The sequence below is a fragment of the Podarcis muralis genome, chromosome 16 (genome assembly GCF_964188315.1).
Source record: "Podarcis muralis chromosome 16, rPodMur119.hap1.1, whole genome shotgun sequence".
NCBI classification, from domain to species: Eukaryota; Metazoa; Chordata; class Lepidosauria; order Squamata; family Lacertidae; genus Podarcis; species Podarcis muralis.
In genome coordinates, this window is record NC_135670.1 from 27,611,521 (window position 1) to 27,629,663 (window position 18,143).

At 48.2% G+C, this 18,143-nt stretch overlaps 2 protein-coding genes across 3 annotated transcripts in view; both read left to right on the forward strand.

Moving 5' to 3' along the window:
* LOC114586355 (immunoglobulin lambda-1 light chain-like) overlaps positions 1-18,143 on the forward strand; it is a 254,039-nt gene that overhangs the window by 49,617 nt on the left and 186,279 nt on the right. The window lies entirely within an intron of this gene.
* LOC114586356 (immunoglobulin lambda-1 light chain-like) overlaps positions 8,527-18,143 on the forward strand; it is a 208,307-nt gene continuing 198,690 nt past the window's right edge. Inside the window, exons 1-2 of one of the 2 annotated variants that reach the window (XM_077920347.1) lie at positions 8,527-8,645; positions 8,795-9,092. In XM_077920347.1, the coding sequence (XP_077776473.1) occupies positions 8,600-8,645; positions 8,795-9,092 (344 nt within the window). In that variant the 5' untranslated portion in view covers positions 8,527-8,599. Of the gene's footprint in view, positions 8,646-8,794; positions 9,093-14,323; positions 14,413-14,566; positions 14,868-18,143 lie in introns of those variants that run through there. The other variant, XM_077920348.1, reaches the window with a different exon arrangement.

Sequence of the window (18,143 nt, forward strand, 5' to 3'; positions counted from 1 at the left end):
CCAACGGTGACTCAGCCAGTCTCCCAGTCTGTGTCTCTGGGCCAAACTGTGAAACTCTCCTGCACCCGAAATGGTGGTAGAAGCTGGAATTACTTTCACTGGTATCAACAGAAACCTGGGCAGGCACCTCATTTTCTGTGGTATGGCTCCAGCACCCGGGGAGAAGGGGTCCCAGATCGGTTCACTGGCTCAGCCTCTGGGAATATGGGATACTTAACTATCTCCAACATCCAGGCTGAAGATGAGGCAGTTTATCACTGCTGTAACTATGAGAGCAGTGTGAAGTTCCACAGTGGTGCTATCTAATGGGGAACTGAGACAAAAACCTGTCACTCCTCTTTCTTAGTGTGGAGAAGCCCGAATCACTCAAGAGCATAACTTCACATGAGCAAGTTTTGTAGGGAGAAGCCCCCTCCCCTATTAGGCACACCCTTCTAGGTTGGCAGGAGCTGGGACAAAGCAGCGGTAGCTCACCCCATCACATGGATTTGAACCACCGACCTTGTGATCTGCAAGCCCAAGAGGCTCAGTCAGAAGCGTAGTTCACACTCAGGTGCCTGGTGTGGGGGCGTGTCCTGCAGCCAGGGGCGGAATGATCCACCAATGGGGGGTGGGGCGAGTCTCTCTGGTGCTTGCAGCCTCTCTGCCGCCTCCCTCTCAGCTGTAGGGGGGCTGAGGGAGAGGCAGTAGGCAGAGGCAAGTCCCACGCAGGCGCCTAAGCCACCACGTCATTCCTAAAACGTTTTCTGAGCCTATTTTTTTTTTAAAAAACTCCTTTTGTCACCCCCACCCTAGTGATGACACCCAGGACAAGTTGCACACCCCACTTCCTCCGCCACTGGGCTCAGTGGTTTAGACCACACTGCCACCCACGTTACATATACAATGGTACCTCGCGTTACAGACGTTTCAGGTTACAGACTCCACTAACCCAGAAATAGTACCTCGGGTTAAGAACTTTGCTTCAGGATGAGAACAGAAATCACATGCTTGGCAGCAGGAGGCCCCATGAGCTAAAGTGGTACCTCAGGTTAAGAACAGCTTCAGATTAAGAGCAGACCTCCAGAACGAATTAAGTTCTAGGGGGGCTGAGGGAGAGGCAAGTCCCAGGCTGCTGTTTCAGGCAGCGCAGAACCTGAAGGCGCCTAAGGCACTACATCACTCCTAAACAGTTTTGTGAGCCTTTAAAAAAACAAACCTCCTTTTGTCATCCCCACCTTAGTGATGACACCCAGGACAAGTTGCACACCCCACACCCCGCTTCCTCCTCCACTGAGTTCAGTGCTTTAGACCACAGTGCCACCCACAACCCCGCTTTACATATACAGTGGTACCTCGGGTTACAGACACTTCAGGTTACAGACTCCACTAACCCAGAAATATTACCTCAGGTTAAGAACTTTGCTTCAGGATGAGAACAGAAATCACGTGGCGGCAGCAGGAGGCCCCATGAGCTAAAGTGGTACCTCAGGTTAAGAACAGCTTCAGATTAAGAGCAGACCTCCAGAACGAATTAAGTTCTTAACCTGAGGTACCACTGTATACAGACAGATGTCAGTGGTGGTTCTGGCTGTCTCCCCCTTTCTGGAAGCACAATTCCCCAACACCAGTGGTTTTTAACCACTGTGCCGTGGTACCATGGGGTGCCTTGAACGATGGTCAGGGGTGCTGCAGGGAACACTGCCTCCATCCCTCTTTCCTTCCCTCCCTCCTCTGATGGCCTCTCACGTCTCTGCCTCCCAGAGGCTTGCACAACTGTTTGTTGCAGCTGCCCTGGCTACAAGGTCCCTAGGCGAATGATGCCTCTGGGGCTGGCCAGGGAGTGCTTCCCAGGACCCTGTGGGGCAGAGTGAGAAGGCAACTCTTTTGGGGGTGGGGTGGGGGCAGCTCAGAGACCAGTGGCTGCCCAGATGACCCCCAAGAAGAGGAGAGAGGAGAGGAGGCTGAGGGAAAACTCCACAAAGGAGGGGACTTGAAAAGGGGTGAGGGGCTGCCCGCTCTGCAGACAAGGGGTGACCTTACGGGGTTCTTGAGCCCCACAGGGGTGCCGCAGAAAGTATGTAGTTGGTCAAGGGAGCGGTGGACTCAAACAGGTTGAAAACCTCTGCCCTACACACACCCTGATCCCAAAATACAATTGTTGACAAGATCCCAGATATTCAGAAGATATCCATTCGTAATTGTTATGTACTGTGTTGAATAGGATCTAAAATGCAGCAGTCTGATTGGTCCTAAAACAATAGGATCCAAAATGCAGCAGTCTGATTGGTCCTAGAACAATGCAGCAGTATTACTGGTCCACAGGAGCCACCCAATCCAGCTCCAGGTGGAAGTGAATCCATAACCTGATTGGCCTACAGGAGAATTCCGGAATTAGCCGATCACGTGGGGCCCGTTGTGTAAATCATGTATATAAAGCAGACATTTCGGGGGGAACTTCCATCCCTCCTCACCACTATGAGCTGAATAAAGAGCATGAAATCCACTCTCGACTCCAAGTATATTTCAGTAATCCTTTCCAAATCCTGAGGAGCACTTTGCAATGCCGTTTGAAAGCTGTGAGGCAGGATATTTGTTGATGCACATTGTAGAGCGAAAGGGGAGGCAACTCCAGCCTTCAGTGAGCTAAGAGTCGCTCTAGGTTGGTCTGAAGACTGCTTCCTTTGCAAGAAGATTACTTAAAAGGAAATAGTCCGTTCTGCTCTGGTAAATCTGTTCTTTTTAAAAAGTGAATATTTTATTGTGCAATATTATATCCATCCTTTGGGGTGATCAGAGCTTGAGACACCAGGGGGAGATATTGGATCAGTTTCTCTACATTTGACAGATTTGCACCTGCAGTAAAAAGTTACACAGATGAGCATTTGATTTGGGTGTTCATCATGAATGGAACTCCAGTGCCTGCACACAACTTGATCTGCCTTAGAATGCACTCAGGTGATGAAGGAGCTAAGCATTTGTCTTGAATGGGGTCTGGTTCTGGCTTTGTATTCCTCTGCCAGATTTAGGACCTGATCATTAGTAGTTAATGGCTTCAGCCCTTCTTTCTCTATCTGTAGGACGGGTGACGAACCTCAAGCTCATGGGCAAGATGTGGCCCTCCAGGTCTGTTTCTGGCCCTCAGGACTCACTTTAAATCAAGCCCCCTTCCCAGGCTACTATACCCCTAATAAGCCCTGCTCTGAGTCCTCCCAAAGTGCTTTTTCCTGCCAGGAAAGCAATGGAGGAGGGGACAGAGCCATGTCAGTGAGAGGAGTGTCCTTGGGAAAGGGAGCATGTCTTGGGAAAAGCCAAAGGACCAGAGGGACTGCCAGACGTTTGGCCCCCAGTCCTGAAGTTCCTCGCCCCTGTCGTTCACAAGGCAAATAAATTCTGTCCTTGTTTTACATCACCCCCTTCAGGTAAAAAAATTCTGTAGTCATTTGTAAGGCAATCATCACATTTCCTCAGGATGTCTCTAACAAAGCCAATGGATGCAGACCTATTTGCATGAGAGATTATTTCTCATTTCTGGGGATTTAAGAGAGGAGGAGGAGGAGGAGGAGGGTGCATCTAGATTGAGGAGCTGTTTGTCTTTGGGACACTCCCTCCCTTTAACTTTCACCATGGCCTGGCTCCTTCTTCTCTTCGGCCTTCTCAGCTACTGCTCAGGTCTGGTTCTGGGTGGTTAATGGGATCAGGTTGGCTTGTGCTGAGATAAACAAACCCATTTACCTCATGTAATTTACCATAAAAAACAATGTTTTCTGATCCTTATAAACACAGAAAATGATGCCTTTCTTTTCTTTTTCTTTTTGCAAAGGTGTCATATCACAGACTTTAACTCAGCCAGCCTCAGAGTCTGTGTCCCTGGGCCAAACTGTGAAACTCTCCTGCTCTAGAAATGGTGGAATTATCTGGAACCCCTTTGGATGGTATCAGCAGAAACCTGGCCAGGCTCCTCGCTTTGTGTTCTTTCATACCAGCACCCGGGGAGAAGGGATCCCAGATCGGTTCACTGCCTCTATCTCTGGGAACACTGGCTCTTTAACCATCTCCAACATCCAGCCTGAAGATGAGGCCGTTTATCACTGTGGTGCCTGGGAGTTCACTGGTAGCAAGTTCCACAGTGAAACAATCTGATGGGGAACTGAGACAAAAACCTTCACTCTTCCTCCCCAGAGCTAAAAATGAACTAGCACTGTGGGGCTCAATTTCCTTCATTCCAGAGGAGCTTTTGAACTAAAGAGCTGAAAAGTTTGGTAAGGCCATTTGGTCTCAGTCAGTTCTCAACCAAGATGATCAAGGGCCTGGAAACCAAACATTATGAAGAACAGTTGAAGGAGCTGGCTATGTTTAGCCTGGAAAAGATGCGTCTGAGGGGAGATACGATAGCCATCTTCAAATATCCCAAAGGCTATCACATGGAAGAGGGAACAGGATTGTTTTCTCCTGCTCTGGAGGGTAGGACTCTAGAGGTTGTGGACTCTCCTTCCTTGGAGGGTTTTAAGCTGAGGTTGGATGGACATCTGTCCTGGAAGCTTTAGCTGAGATTCCTGTATTGAAGGGGGTTGGACTAGATGACCTTTGGGGGTGTTCCAACTCTACAATTCTATGATTCTCACAGGTCATCGTTCTTTGTTTGTGTCTTTCAAGGTGTCAGTTCACTGCACACTTTGACTCCGGCTGCCTCTGCGTCTTTGTCTATGGGCCAAGCCCAAACCATTCAGGCGTTCTCCCTCTCTAAGCGTGGACACTGGGACGGCTTTTAAGGGTACTAATAAAAACCTGGGTCGCTTGTTGGCTTTATGTTTTATGATCTTTTCAGCTGGGGAGAAGGGATTCATTCAGGTGGGAAGCAAAACCTTTTCTTGAAACTGCAAATCCAGTCCTCCGAAAGGAAGTGTGCAGACTTGCCAGAGAAAGATTGTACATCTCTGCCCCAGGGACATGGCCATTGCTGTTGTGCACTCAGCTTTTGACTTCCAATCCTGACATTTAAATAGGATAGAAAATGCCTGAATTTTTTAAAAAATGCTTTTGCATCCACATCTAATCTTGCCCCTTTCTAAAATTCATTTATTGATGTGTGATTTTTGTTTCTGCAAATCTACCAAATCATAAAATGTAATAAAATCAATATTACATGGTTTTTTTTCAGGACTGTGGAGAGCGTGTGTGTTGTCCTGCAGAGCAACAGATGTAAGACTCTGATCATTGTACACTAGGCCACTTTCTATCCATGCAAGAGTCAGAGAATTTTGCCTTGCATGCTCACGTATTTCTTGATCCTTCACGAAACAGGCCAGAAACATGATCACCAGTCAAAGATGCAGACTTTTGTGTAAAGGAAAGTGAGAGGGAAATGGAAAGTGTAGAGTGACATTTCCCAGGTGCAAAGTCAATTTCCCTCCCTGCAAAAAGGTGTGAATGGAGGCCAAATAAACAGTTGACTTGGTTCAATTTTCTTGCAGACAAATCAGGATGAATGTGTAATAAGCAGCAATCCCGGTCCAGTATTCTGATGCTCATGTCAGAGTCTCTTGAAATTTTCCACAATCTGCGACTTGATATTTTTCTTTTTAACTGGGATACCAAGGACTGGACCTTCCTTATGCAAATCACCCCCTTTGTTGCTAAGCATGATGCCTCTGCCCAAGCCAATGGATGTGGACCTATTTGCATAAGAGATCATTTCTCATTTCCAAGGGATTTAAGAGAGGAGGAGGAGGAGGAGGAGGAAGGTGCAGCTAGATTGAGGAGCTGTTTGTCTCTGGGACTCTCCCTTCCTTTGACTTCACCATGGCTTGGCTCCTTCTCTTCGCCCTTCTCAGCTACTGCTCAGGTCTGGTTCTGGGTGGTTAATGGGATCACGTCGTCTTGTGCTGAGATAATGGGTCAAGCAACAAACCCATTTATCTTGTGTAATTTACCATAGAAACACAATGTTTTTCTGATCCTTATAAAAACAGAAAATGATGCCTTTTCTTTTTCTTTTTGCAAAGGTGTCATTTCACAGACTGTAACTCAGCCAGCCTCGGAGTCTGTGTCCCTGGGCCAAACTGTGAAGCTCCCCTGCTCCAGAAGTAGTGGTGGAAGTTGGTACAGCTTTGGCTGGTATCAACAGAAAACTGGACAGGCTCCTCGCTTTGTGTGGTCTGGCTCCAGCACCAGGGGAGATGGGATCCCAGATCGGTTCACTGGCTCTGAATCCGGGAACACTGGCTCTTTAACCATCTCCAACACCCAGGCTGAAGATGAGGCAGTTTATTACTGTGGTGCCGGGGAGAGCACTGGTGGCTGGAAGTATCACAGTGGTACATTCTGATGGGGAACTGAGACAAAAACCTTCACTCTTCCTCCCTAGAGTAGGTAACTTGAATGATTCAAGAGCTTTTTTGAGCAGGAAAGTGACACCCTGCTAACTCTGCTACCTGAACCATTTCCTATCTTGAAGCAGAAGAGAAGGCTGTTTATTATTGTCTGTCTGATGACAGCAGTGAGCAGCACACAGTGACACAACCACATAGGAATGTTAAGTCATTATAGGGCTTCAGTTGGCCTTGAGTGTAGCTGTTGCCTTATTTGAGTGTAGCTGTTGTCTTATTTTTTGAGCCATTCTCCATTAGCGAATGAGAACAGAAACTGCATTCAAAATACATTGAAGGGCAGCAAATGTTTTGGCAAAATTCCTGAGGAGGGATGCATATGAAAAAGTCATCAGGATCCTTCCCCCAGGGCAGTTGGTGATGAAGTCCAGTTGGAACAGGTCCAGAGCTGGAAGAGTTGGAAGGGACCACGAGGGTCATCTAGTCCAGCCCCCTGCTATGCAGGAATCTTTTGCCCAATATGGGGCTTGAAGCATCAACTCTGAGATTCTGAGTCTCATGCTCTACCAACTGAGCTATCTCTCTCCAGGAATCCTTCCCCGCCTTTTTATATACTTTTTTCATCTTGGACTCATCTTCTCAAACACTGTCCCACTTTTGTTGTTGTTTAGTCGTTTAGTCGTGTCCGACTCTTCGTGACCCCATGGACCAGAGCACGCCAGGCACCTCTGTCCTCCACTACTTCCCGCAGTTTGGTCAAACTCATGCTGGTAACCTCGAAAACACTATCCAGCCATCTCGTCCTCTGTCTCCCCCTTCTCCTTGTGCCCTCCATCTTTCCCAGCATCAGTGTCTTCTCCAGGGAGTCTTCTCTTCTCATGAGGTGGCCAAAGTACTGGAGCCTCAGCTTCACGATCTGTCCTTCCAGTGAGCACTCAGGGCTGATTTCCCTCAGAATGGAGAGGTTTGATCTTCTTGCAGTCCATGGGACTCTCAAGAGTCTCCTCCAGCACCATAATTCAAAAGCATCAATTCTTCGGCGATCAGCCTTCTTTATGGTCCAGCTCTCACTTCCGCACATCACTACTGGGAAAACCATGGCTACAATTGCATTTAACTGGTTTCCTAGAGATGCTTTAGAACCTGACATTTCCTGCCTCTGTCTGCAGGGGGAGAAGTGGGACCACCTTCCCCACCTTTCATAGAATTTTAACTGCACTTTAGATGAGCTTTGCTTAAATTATAGGTAGGAAGAAAATGCAAGATTCAATAATAATTTCAGCTAGGATTCATGGGTATGTTTTCAGGTTTTGGGTTTTCCCCAAACTTTGTAAGTAAAACATTGGTATTCACTGTTCTTGATCTTCCAGTTTTTTGACCTTTGACCGGTGGGGAGAGAGGCTGGACCAAGTTTCCCATATTTGATCAAAAGTGTCAAACTCTTTGCACCACATTCACACACATGTATGCTCAGTCCCTATAGGGTCAGGATCCTTGCCCTGCTTCCATGTCCTCATTCATTCATCAAGATCAAACACACAGCGATCTCTTTGATGCAGCTGATACAGATTCAATTTCAATTTGCTCCCATGCGATTAACCATCTATCCAAACCTTTGGAAGCATTTGTGAATTCTCATATTTGGGGGAGAAAGAGCAAATTATTGTATTGTTTCCACAAGCCGTGTTTCTGTGTGAGTGTTTCTGTGTATATTATTTCCAAGAATAAGATCTGCATTGGACAGAATGTAGCCTACTGAAATTGGTTCTCATTCTATATTAGGAAAAGTTACTACAGATTCCCAACTTCTGGGGGTGGAAAACCTAAAGAACAAGGGCAAATACTGCCTCCCAGTGCTCTGCATTTGGCCCTTCAGATTCTCCCCAGGAGTCCCTGGTGAAGAGGGGTCTCTTTCTATGGCATTGTGTTTTACATCCATTCCCAACGTGAGAAGCCAGTTGTGTTGCATTTGAGACCCCTTCCTGCTCATTCTGCTGGGTTGCCCAATGGGCATCTGCCCCAAACTCCTGTCCTGATGTCACCATAGCCCTTCTCCTTTGTATCTTGGCCAAAGTGAGGACCTCCCACAGCACCATTATTAAAATATGTCCTTTCTTCATTGGCTTCACACACTAGCAGCTAAATAAAGAAGTTCTTGCTGAACCAATCAGCACAGAACTAATTTGCATGAAGGATCCGTTTGGTATTTCTTGGGGAATACAGAAAGGAGAAAGAGGATCCCATCTAAATCTCCCTCTGAACGATAGTCACACTCCTTCAGAGAGCTCACCATGGCCTGGCCCCTGCTTTTCCTGGCGCTTCTCAGCTATTTCTCAGGTAAGGGTATGGAAGATTCAGCTGACATAAGACAACGTCAATGCTATTTCCATAATTTAACTATCACAGGAATATCATGAATCTGTGATATCTGAAAGCATAGAAAATGTACTCAAGTCACGATTTCTGTGCTTTTTCTTTTTGTAAAGGTGTCCATTCACAGCCAACGGTGACTCAGCCGGTCTCCCAGTCTGTGTCTCCGGGCCAAACTGTGAAACTCTCCTGCACCCGAAAAGGTGGCAGTAGCTGGGATTCATTTCATTGGTATCAGCAGAAACCTGGGCAGGCACCCCGCTTTCTGTGGTATGGCTCCAGCACCCGGGGAGAAGGGGTCCCAGATCGCTTCACTGGCTCAGCCTCTGGGAATATGGGATACTTAACTATCTCCAACATCAAGGCTGAAGATGAGGCAGTTTATTACTGCTGTAACTATGAGAGCAGTGTGAAGTTCCACAGTGGTGAAATCTAATGGGGAACTGAGACAAAAACCTGTCACTCCTCTTTCTTACTATAGAGAAGCCTGATTCACTCAAGAGCATAACTTCACATGAGTAGGTTTTGTAGGGAGAAGCCCCCTCCCCTATCAGACACACCCTTCTAGGTTTGCAGGAGCTGGGACTGAGCAGCGGGAGCTCACCCCATCACATGGATTTGAACCACCGACCTTGTGATCCACAAGCCCCAGAGGCTCAGTCAGCAGCATAGTTCGCCGCTCAGGTGCCTGGTGTGGGGGCGTGTCCTGCAGCCAGGGGCGGAATGATCCACCAATGGGGGGTGGGGCGAGCCTCTCTGGTGCTTTCAGCCTCTCTGCTGCCTCTCCCTCAGGTGTAGGGCAGGTGAGGGAGAGGCAGTAGGCAGAGGCAAGTCCCAGGCTGCTGTTTCAGGCAGCGCGGAACCTGAAGGCGCCTAAGGCACCACATCACTCCTAAACAGTTTTGTGAGCCTTTAAAAAAACAAACCTCCTTTTGTCATCCCCACCTTAGTGATGACACCCAGGACAAGTTGCACACCCCACACCCCGCTTCCTCCTCCACTGAGTTCAGTGGTTTAGACCACAGTGCCACCCACATCCCCGCTTTACATATACAGTGGTACCTTGGGTTATGGACGCTTCAGGTTACAGATGCTTCAGGTTACAGGCAGTAGGCAGAGGCAAGTCCCACGCAGGCGCCTAAGCCACCACGTCATTCCTAAAACGTTTTCTGAGCCTATTTTTTTTTAAAAAAAACTCCTTTTGTCACCCCCACCTTAGTGATGACACCCAGGACAAGTTGCACACCCCACTTCCTCCGCCACTGGGCTCAGTGGTTTAGACCACACTGCCACCCACGTTACATATACAGTGGTACCTCGCGTTACAGACGTTTCAGGTTACAGACTCCACTAACCCAGAAATAGTACCTCGGGTTAAGAACTTTGCTTCAGGATGAGAACAGAAATCACATGCTTGGCAGCAGGAGGCCCCATGAGCTAAAGTGGTACCTCAGGTTAAGAACAGCTTCAGATTAAGAACAGACCTCCAGAGCGAATTAAGTTCTTAACCCGAGGTATACCACTGTATACAGACAGATGTCAGTTGTGGTTCTGGCTCTCTCCCCCTTTCTGGAAGCACGATTCCCCAACACCAGTGGTTTTTAACCACAGTGCCATGGTATCCTGGGGTGCCTTGAATGATGTCTTAGGGATGCCACGGGCAACACTGGCTCCATCCCTCTTTCCTTCCCTCTCTCCTCTGATGCCCTCTCACGTCTCTCCCTCCCAGGGGTTTGCACAGCTGTTTGTTGCAGCTGCCCTGGCTACAAGGTCCCCAGGCAAATGGTGCCTCTGGGGCTGGCCAGGGGGTGCTTCACAGGTCCCTGTGGGGCAGTGTGGGAAGGCAACTCTTTCTGGGGTGGGGTAGGGGCAGCTCAGAGACCAGTGGCTGCCCAGATGACTCCCCAGAAGAGGAGAGCGGAGAGGAGGCTGAGGGAAACTCCAGAAGGGAGGGGACTTGAAAAGGGGTGAGGGGCTGCCGGCTCTGCAGACAAGGGGTGACCTAACTGGGCTCCTGAGCCCCACAGGGGTGCCACAGAAAGAATGTAGTTGGTCAAGGGAGCCGTGGACTCAAAAGGTTGAAAACCTCTGCCCTACACACACCCTGATCCCAAAATACAACTGTTGTCAAGGTCCCAGATATTCAGAAGATATCCATTCGTAATCCTCTCCAAATCCTGAGGAACACTTTGCAATGCCGTTTGAAAGATGTGAGGCAGGATATTTGTTGATGCACATTGTAGAGCGAAAGGGGAGGCAACTCCAGCCTGCAGTGAGCAAAGAGGACTGAAGACTGCTTCCTTGGCAAGAAGATTGCTTAAAAGGAAATAGTAAGTTCTGCTCTGGTAAATCTGTTCTTTTTAAAAAGTGAGAATTTTATTGTGCAATATTATATACATCCTTTGGGATGATCAGAGCTTGAGACACCAGGGGGAGATGTTGGATCAGTTTCTCTACATTTGACAGATTTGCACCTACAGTAAAATGTCACACAGATGAGCATTTGATTTGGGTGTTCCACATGCATGGAGCAGCTGGGGCAGGGCAGGAAAATGTTGGCTATGCATAGTTGCTTTTTCACTGCAACTCACTCTTGTACAGAGCTCAAGGCCCCCAAAATAACTTTCTCCACCCAAGAATATTAGCTGACACTCTGAGCATGGTCAAAACAAAAAAAATTCCTTCCAGTAGCACCTTAAAGACCAACTAAGTTAGTTCTTGGTATGAGCTTTTGTGTGCATGCACACTTCTTCAGATACACTCTGAGCATGTTTAGGCAAGTAGTGTGTTACAGGTTCTACTCAGAGAAGACCCCTTGAAATGAAAAGGCTGAAGCTGAATGCAGCCCAAGACCACGTTTGCTGTCAGGCTGATGCCTGAATGGACTGCCTTGGGCAAAGAAAGTTTGTCTAGGGCAGGGATAACCCACATCTTTGCGTGGGTTATCCCTGTTGGAGTCCCCAGATCCTGAGCGGTCCCCCCGTCATGTGGAATAACGACTCAAGACAACGACTCCTGTATACCTGAAGGAGCGTCTCCACCCCCATCGTTCAGCCCGGACACTGAGATCCAGCGCCGAGGGCCTTCTGGCGGTTCCCTCATTGCGAGAAGTGAGGCTACAGGGAACCAGACAGAGGGCCTTCTCGGTAGTGGCGCCCGCCCTGTGGAACGCCCTCCCATCAGATGTCAAAGAGATAAATAATTACCTGACATTCAGAAGACATCTTAAGGCAGCCCTGTTCAGGGAAGTTTTTAATATGTAATGCTGTACTGTTTTTAACACTGATTGGGAGCCGCCCAGAGTGGCTGGGGAAACACAGCCAGATGGGCGGGGTATAAATAATAAATTATTATTATTATTATTATTATTATTATTATTATTATTATTATTATGTGCTATGGGATTAAATTGGCCACAACTTTATTAAATTTCAAATGTGGGTAGACCTTGGCTCAGGCATTGGGCATTCTCCCTCAACAGTCCCCAGCCGGGGACCTAGGGGGCATCAGGGTTATCAGTGTTTGTGGGGGGGATGGGCCGGCTCTGGAGAACATATGTTCAAGCAGAGATAGCCATCCCCGTTACGCCGCCGCCGCAGGGGAGAGCAATGACGACCTTTCGGCGTACGGTCAAAGCCTCCCTTCAGAAACCCCTTTAACGGGGAACCCTGGTATCGCTGCCGCAAAGAGGAAGATGGACTAAAGGATTCCGCCCAAGGCCTGATACTGCCAAAGTTGTGACGTTTTGTTACGGGAAAGGCGAAACCTGCCAATGCAGGGAAATTCCTTTCCGGCCCTTTGATCCGACCTTAATGTAGCAGTGCCCGCATACCTGTGAAGAAAAGTTAACCTGCAAAATAATGCATTAACTGAGGGTGGGTAGGGTGGGAGAAGCTCTGGAGCCAAGTGAGGATTCCCAGGTAAGATCCTCCCTCTATTGTGTGGGCAGGTAATCCCTCCCCTACCTGGCCTGATCTCCTTGGCAACGCTACCCCCAGGTGGGATTGGACAGCTGACTGGGGTAGGCGGAGACCTCCAGGTATCCCACCTGAGGGAAGGCAAAGCCAAGCCTATGCTGATGGAGCCGCTCCAGATCCAGGGGCTGTGCGCGTCCATGCAAAGGTCGCCCCCCGTTTTATGCGGGGAGCAGTCATTCCCTGTGGATGCTAGGGGGCTGCCTCTCCTGGCATCCCTGACAATGAATGCTCTTGATGGGCCTGATGGGAGCTGAGGTTCCCAAACAGCTGGATGTTTCCTCTTCTGTGTGTCTGGACTGCTGGATCGAGGAGGAGGAGGATGGCATGGCTGCCACTGCCAAGACCCCACTCCGTGTGATGTGCCACCTCTGAGGTGCAAGCAGAGGGCAGGGCACACCCCGGGCAGGAAGAAAGGGGGAGCTGATTGCAAGGAGTCTGGATTTTTAAAAAAACGCTTTTGCATCCACATCTAATCTTGCCCCTCTCTAAGATTCATTTATTGGTGTGTATTTTTATTTTTGCAAATCTTCCAAATAACAAAATATAATAAAATCAATATTAAAGGGTTTTCTCAGGACGGTGGAGAGCGTGTGTGTTGTGTCCCATTGCTGCAGTGGGGGTGCCACTTGCCTGTAAGGATTCTGTCAATTGCTCCCAGCTGGTTACCCAGGAAAGTATAAAAGAAGGAAAAGTTTCTTTTTTATTTCAGTCTCTACAGAGAGAGGCTATAGAACCCAGCCTCTTGGATGATGGCATTGTCTCGAATGAATCTCCACCCCCATCTCTCCCACTTCCTCATTCATCTCCTCTACAGGGGCTGCTATGAGCCCTCTGCCTTTGAGCTCTTTGCTCTCCAACTTTTAAGGCTTGCCGGGTTCTGGGAGATGGCGGGTCTGGCTTGCTTTCTAATGACAACGTGTCAGCCGGGTATTGTTCTGGCTCTCTCATGATTTCTCAACTTTCCCCTTAATCTACCTCTTTGCTGCTACCTCCCTCAAATCCCTGTTGCCAATCTATACTGTCTTCCTCCTCCTCCCTGGAAGGGTCAGGATGGGGAGGCGGTCTCCACCACTCCCTCTCTGCCCAGTTCCTTACATTGCCCTTCTTCTGATAGGAAATTCTCTGCAGGGGGGGGGGGACACAAAAAATGGGGTGTTGAGGACGATCTGGCGGGGTGGGAATGAGAAATATCCCTAATTTCATCTGAGGCTACTTTCTATCCATGCAACGTCAGAGAATTCTACCTGACATGTGCACATGAAGACAGGCCAGGAAAATGATTAAAGGATTCAAGGACTGAGACTTTTGTGGAAAGGACAGTGAGAGGGAAATGGAAAGTGTAACATTTCCCAGGTGCAATGTTATTTGCCCTCCCTGCAAAAAGTTGTGGATGGAGGCCAAATAAACAGTTGACTTGGTTCAATTTTTTTGCAGACTAATCAGGATGAATGTGCAGTAAAGAGCAATCCTGGTCCAGTATTCTGATGCTCATGACAAATTCTCTTGAACATTCCCATAATCTGCTACTTGATATTTTTCTTTTTAACTGGGATACCAAGGACTGGACCTTCCTTATGCAAATCATCCCCTTTGTTGCTAATTTGCATGAGAGATCATTTGTCATTTCTGGGGATTTAAGAGAGGAGGAGGAGGAAGGTGCAGCTAGATTGAGGAGCTGTTTGTCTCTGGGACTCCCCCTTCCTTTGACTTCAACATGGCTTGGCTCCTTCTTTTCACCATTCTCAGCTACTGCTCAGGTCTGGTTCTGGGTGTTTAGAGGCTTCTGCTGAAATAACAGGGAAAGCCACAAACCCATTTATCATGTGTAATTTACCTTACAAACACAATGTTTTTATGATCTTTATAAATGCAGAAACTGATGCATTTCTTTTTCTTTTTCTTTTTGCAAAGGTGTCATTTCACAGACTGTAACTCAGCCAGGCTCAGAGTCTGTGTCCCTGGGCCAAACTGTGAAGCTCCCCTGTTCCAGAAGTAGTGGTGGTAGCTGGGACCCCTTTAGTTGGTATCAACAGAAACCTGGCCAGGCTCCTCGCTTTGTGTTCTATCATACCAGCACCAGGGGAGAAGGGATCCCAGATCGGTTCACAGGTTCCACCTCTGGGAACACTGGCTCTTTAACCATCTCCAACACCCAGGCTGAAGATGAGGCAGTTTATTACTGTGGTGCCGGGGAGAGCACTGGTGGCTGGAAGTATCACAGTGGTACATTCTGATGGGGAACTGAGACAAAAACCTTCACTCTTCCTCCCTAGAGCAGGTAACTTGAATGATTCAAGAGCTTTTTTGAGCAGGAAAGTGACACCCTGCTAACTCTGCTACCTGAACCATTTCCTATCTTGAAGCAGAAGAGAAGGCTGTTTATTATTGTCTGTCTGATGACAGCAGTGAGCAGCACACAGTGACACAACCACATAGGAATGTTAGGTCTTTATAGGGCTTCAGCTGGCCTTGAGTGTAGCTGTTGCCTTATTTGAGTGTAGCTGTTGTCTTATTTTTTGAGCCATTCTGCATTAGTGAATGAGAACAGAAACTGCATTCAAAATACATTGAAGGGCAGCAAATGTTTTGGCAAAATTCCTGAGGTGGGATGCATATGAAAAAGTCATCCGGATCCTTCCCCTAGGGCAGTTGGTGATGAAGTCCAGTTGGAACGGCTCAGTCAGCAGCGTAGTTCGCTGCTCAGGTGCCTGGTATGGGGGGGTGTCCTGCAGCTAGGGGCGGAACGATCTGCCAATGGGGGCGGGGTGAGCCTCTCCGAAGCTTGCAGCCTCTCTGCCGCCTCCCCCTCAGCTGTAGTCGGGCTGAGGGAGAGGCAGTAGGCAGAGGCAAGTCCCACGCTGCCGTTTCAGGCAGAGTGGAACCTGCAGGCGCCTAAGCCACTACGTCACTCCTAAAAAGTTTCGTGAGCCTATTTATTTATTTATTTATTTATTTATTTATTTATTTAAAAACTCCTTTTGTCACCCCCATCTTAGTGATGACACCCAGAACAAGTTGCACACCCCACACCCCGCTTCCTCCTCCACTGGGCTGAGTGGTTTAGACCACAGTTCCACCCACATCCCCGCTTTACATATACAGTGGTACCTCGGGTTATGGACGCTTCAGGTTACAGATGCTTCAGGTTACAGACTCTGCTAACTCAGAAATAGTACCTCAGGTTAAGAACTTTGGTTCAGGATGAGAACAGAAATCGTGCTCCAGCAGCGTGGCAGCAGCAGGAGGCCCTATTAGCTAAAGTGGTACCTCAGGTTAAGAACAGCTTCAGATTAAGAGCAGACCTCCAGAACGAATTAAGTTCTTAACCTGAGGTACCACTGTATACAGACAGATGTCAGTGGTGGTTCTGGCTGTCTCCCCCTTTCTGGAAGCACGATTCCCCAACACCAGTGGTTTATAACCAGTGCCATGGTACCCTGGGGTGCTTTGAATGATGGTCAGGGGTGCCACAGGCAACACTGGCTCCATCCCTCTTTCCTTCCCTCCCTCCTCTGATGCCCTCTCACGTCTCTCCCTCCCAGAGGCTTCCACAGCTGTTTGTTGCAGCTGCCCTGGCTACAAGGTCCCCAGGCGAATGGTGCCTCTGGGGCTGGCCAGGGGGTGCTTCCCGGGACCCTGTGGGGCAGTGTGGGAAGGCAACTCTCTTTGGGGTAGGGTGGGGGCAGCTCAGAGACCAGTGGCTGCCCAGATGACTCCCAAGAAGTGGAGAGAGGAGAGGAGGCCGAGGGAAAACTCCACAAGGGAGGGGACTTGAAAAGGGGTGAGGGGCTGCCGGCTCTGCAGACAAGGAGTGACCTAACTAGTGCCAGACCCCCAAGTAAAGTTCCTTCTAGTGTGTAACACTAAAGCTCTGTCTCAGACAAGAGACAGTTCGAACTTTATCATATTCCGATGCTAATCTGTTTCAGGGAATCATATATATTGGAGATCATTAGCTATCCTGAGCTCATTCCCCCATCAAGCTGTGGGTTTAAACCTGAGAAAAAGTATTTGTGTGACTCAGTTCACTGTTGCCTATTTTTGAGGGTCCCAGTACTTCTTTAGCTGCTTGTGAATAGTTTAGATCAGGGGTAGTTTAGAAAGCTCAGAAAGGCCAGTTGGCCTCAAACATTACTCCAAGGCAGGACCTATGAGCCTTCCTCCTCCCTTTTCCCCTGAGCTATAATCCTACTTCTGGCTCAAATTAATCATGTACAAGTCAAGATCATAGTCATAATAGCAAAATAAAAAATCCCTTTATACACCTCCGTTCTATTGCATTTTGTTTCCCTATTGCACCAGGTATTATCAGTGGAGACATGGCCTGAGCCAATGAGCACAGGTTGAATTTGCATGAAGGGACCATTCCTCATCTTCCAGGGACTTAAAAAGGGAAGGGTTCCTTGGGTCCCAGCCAGGTGCCTGTTCAGTTCAGAGAGACCCTGCGCTGCTTTGGAGAGCTCACCATGGCCTGGGCTCTGCTTTTCTTTGCCCTTCTCCATTACGGTTCAGGTAAGGATGCAAAGTGCCATTACATACGCCTGGGAGACAAAACAGCAAAATGATCTGTAACCTGTATTTGTTTTAGTGACAGAATGCTCTTGTGCTATTTGAAAGCACAGAGGATCAAAGGTAATGACTTTTTTCTTTCTCTTTTCTGTAAAGGGGTCAATTCACAAGCAACAGTGACACAGCCAGCCTCCCAGTCTGTGTCCTTAGGTGAAACAACTAAACTCCCCTGCTCTAAAAGTAGTGGGAGCTGGCTCAGCTTTTACTGGTATCAACAGAAACCTGGCCAGGCTCCTCGCTTGGTGTTCTATGGTACCAGCACCAGGGGAGAAGGGATCCCGGATCGGTTCACTGCCTCTGTCTCTGGGAACACTGGCCATTTAACCATCTCCAACACCCAGGCTGAAGATGAGGCCGTTTATTACTGTGCTGACTGGGAGTTCACTGGTAGTAGCAAGTTCCACAGTGATACAATCTGATGGGGAACTGAGACAAACACCTTCCCTCTTTCTCCCAAGAGTGAATAATGAAGCAGCAACTGTAGACGAGCTCAAAGTCATCTGTGCCCTGAGATCTGTTGAGATGCAGAGCAAGAGGGATCTCCCTGGTCCTCTGCTCCTAGTCACTTTCCTATGGCTGCCAAGCTTACGTTGGCAATTCAAAAAATATCCGGCCCTAAATCTTCCTTTGTAGGGAATGAAAGTTAAGATATAATACTGAGGAAGTATCTTGTAGCTCTTTTTTTCTGTTCCTTCTTTCTTTACCCCCCCTTTATTTATTTCTTGTGGGGTTTTTTTATTGAATTGAGAATTCCCCCCCCCAAAAAAATAGAAAAAAATCCTGTACAGTCATACCTCGGGTTAAATACACTTCGAGTTGAGTGTGTTCGAGTTGTGTTCCTTGGCAACCCAGAAGTAATGGAGCACATTACTTCTGGGTTTCGCCGCTTGCACATGTGCAGACACTCAAAATGACGTCA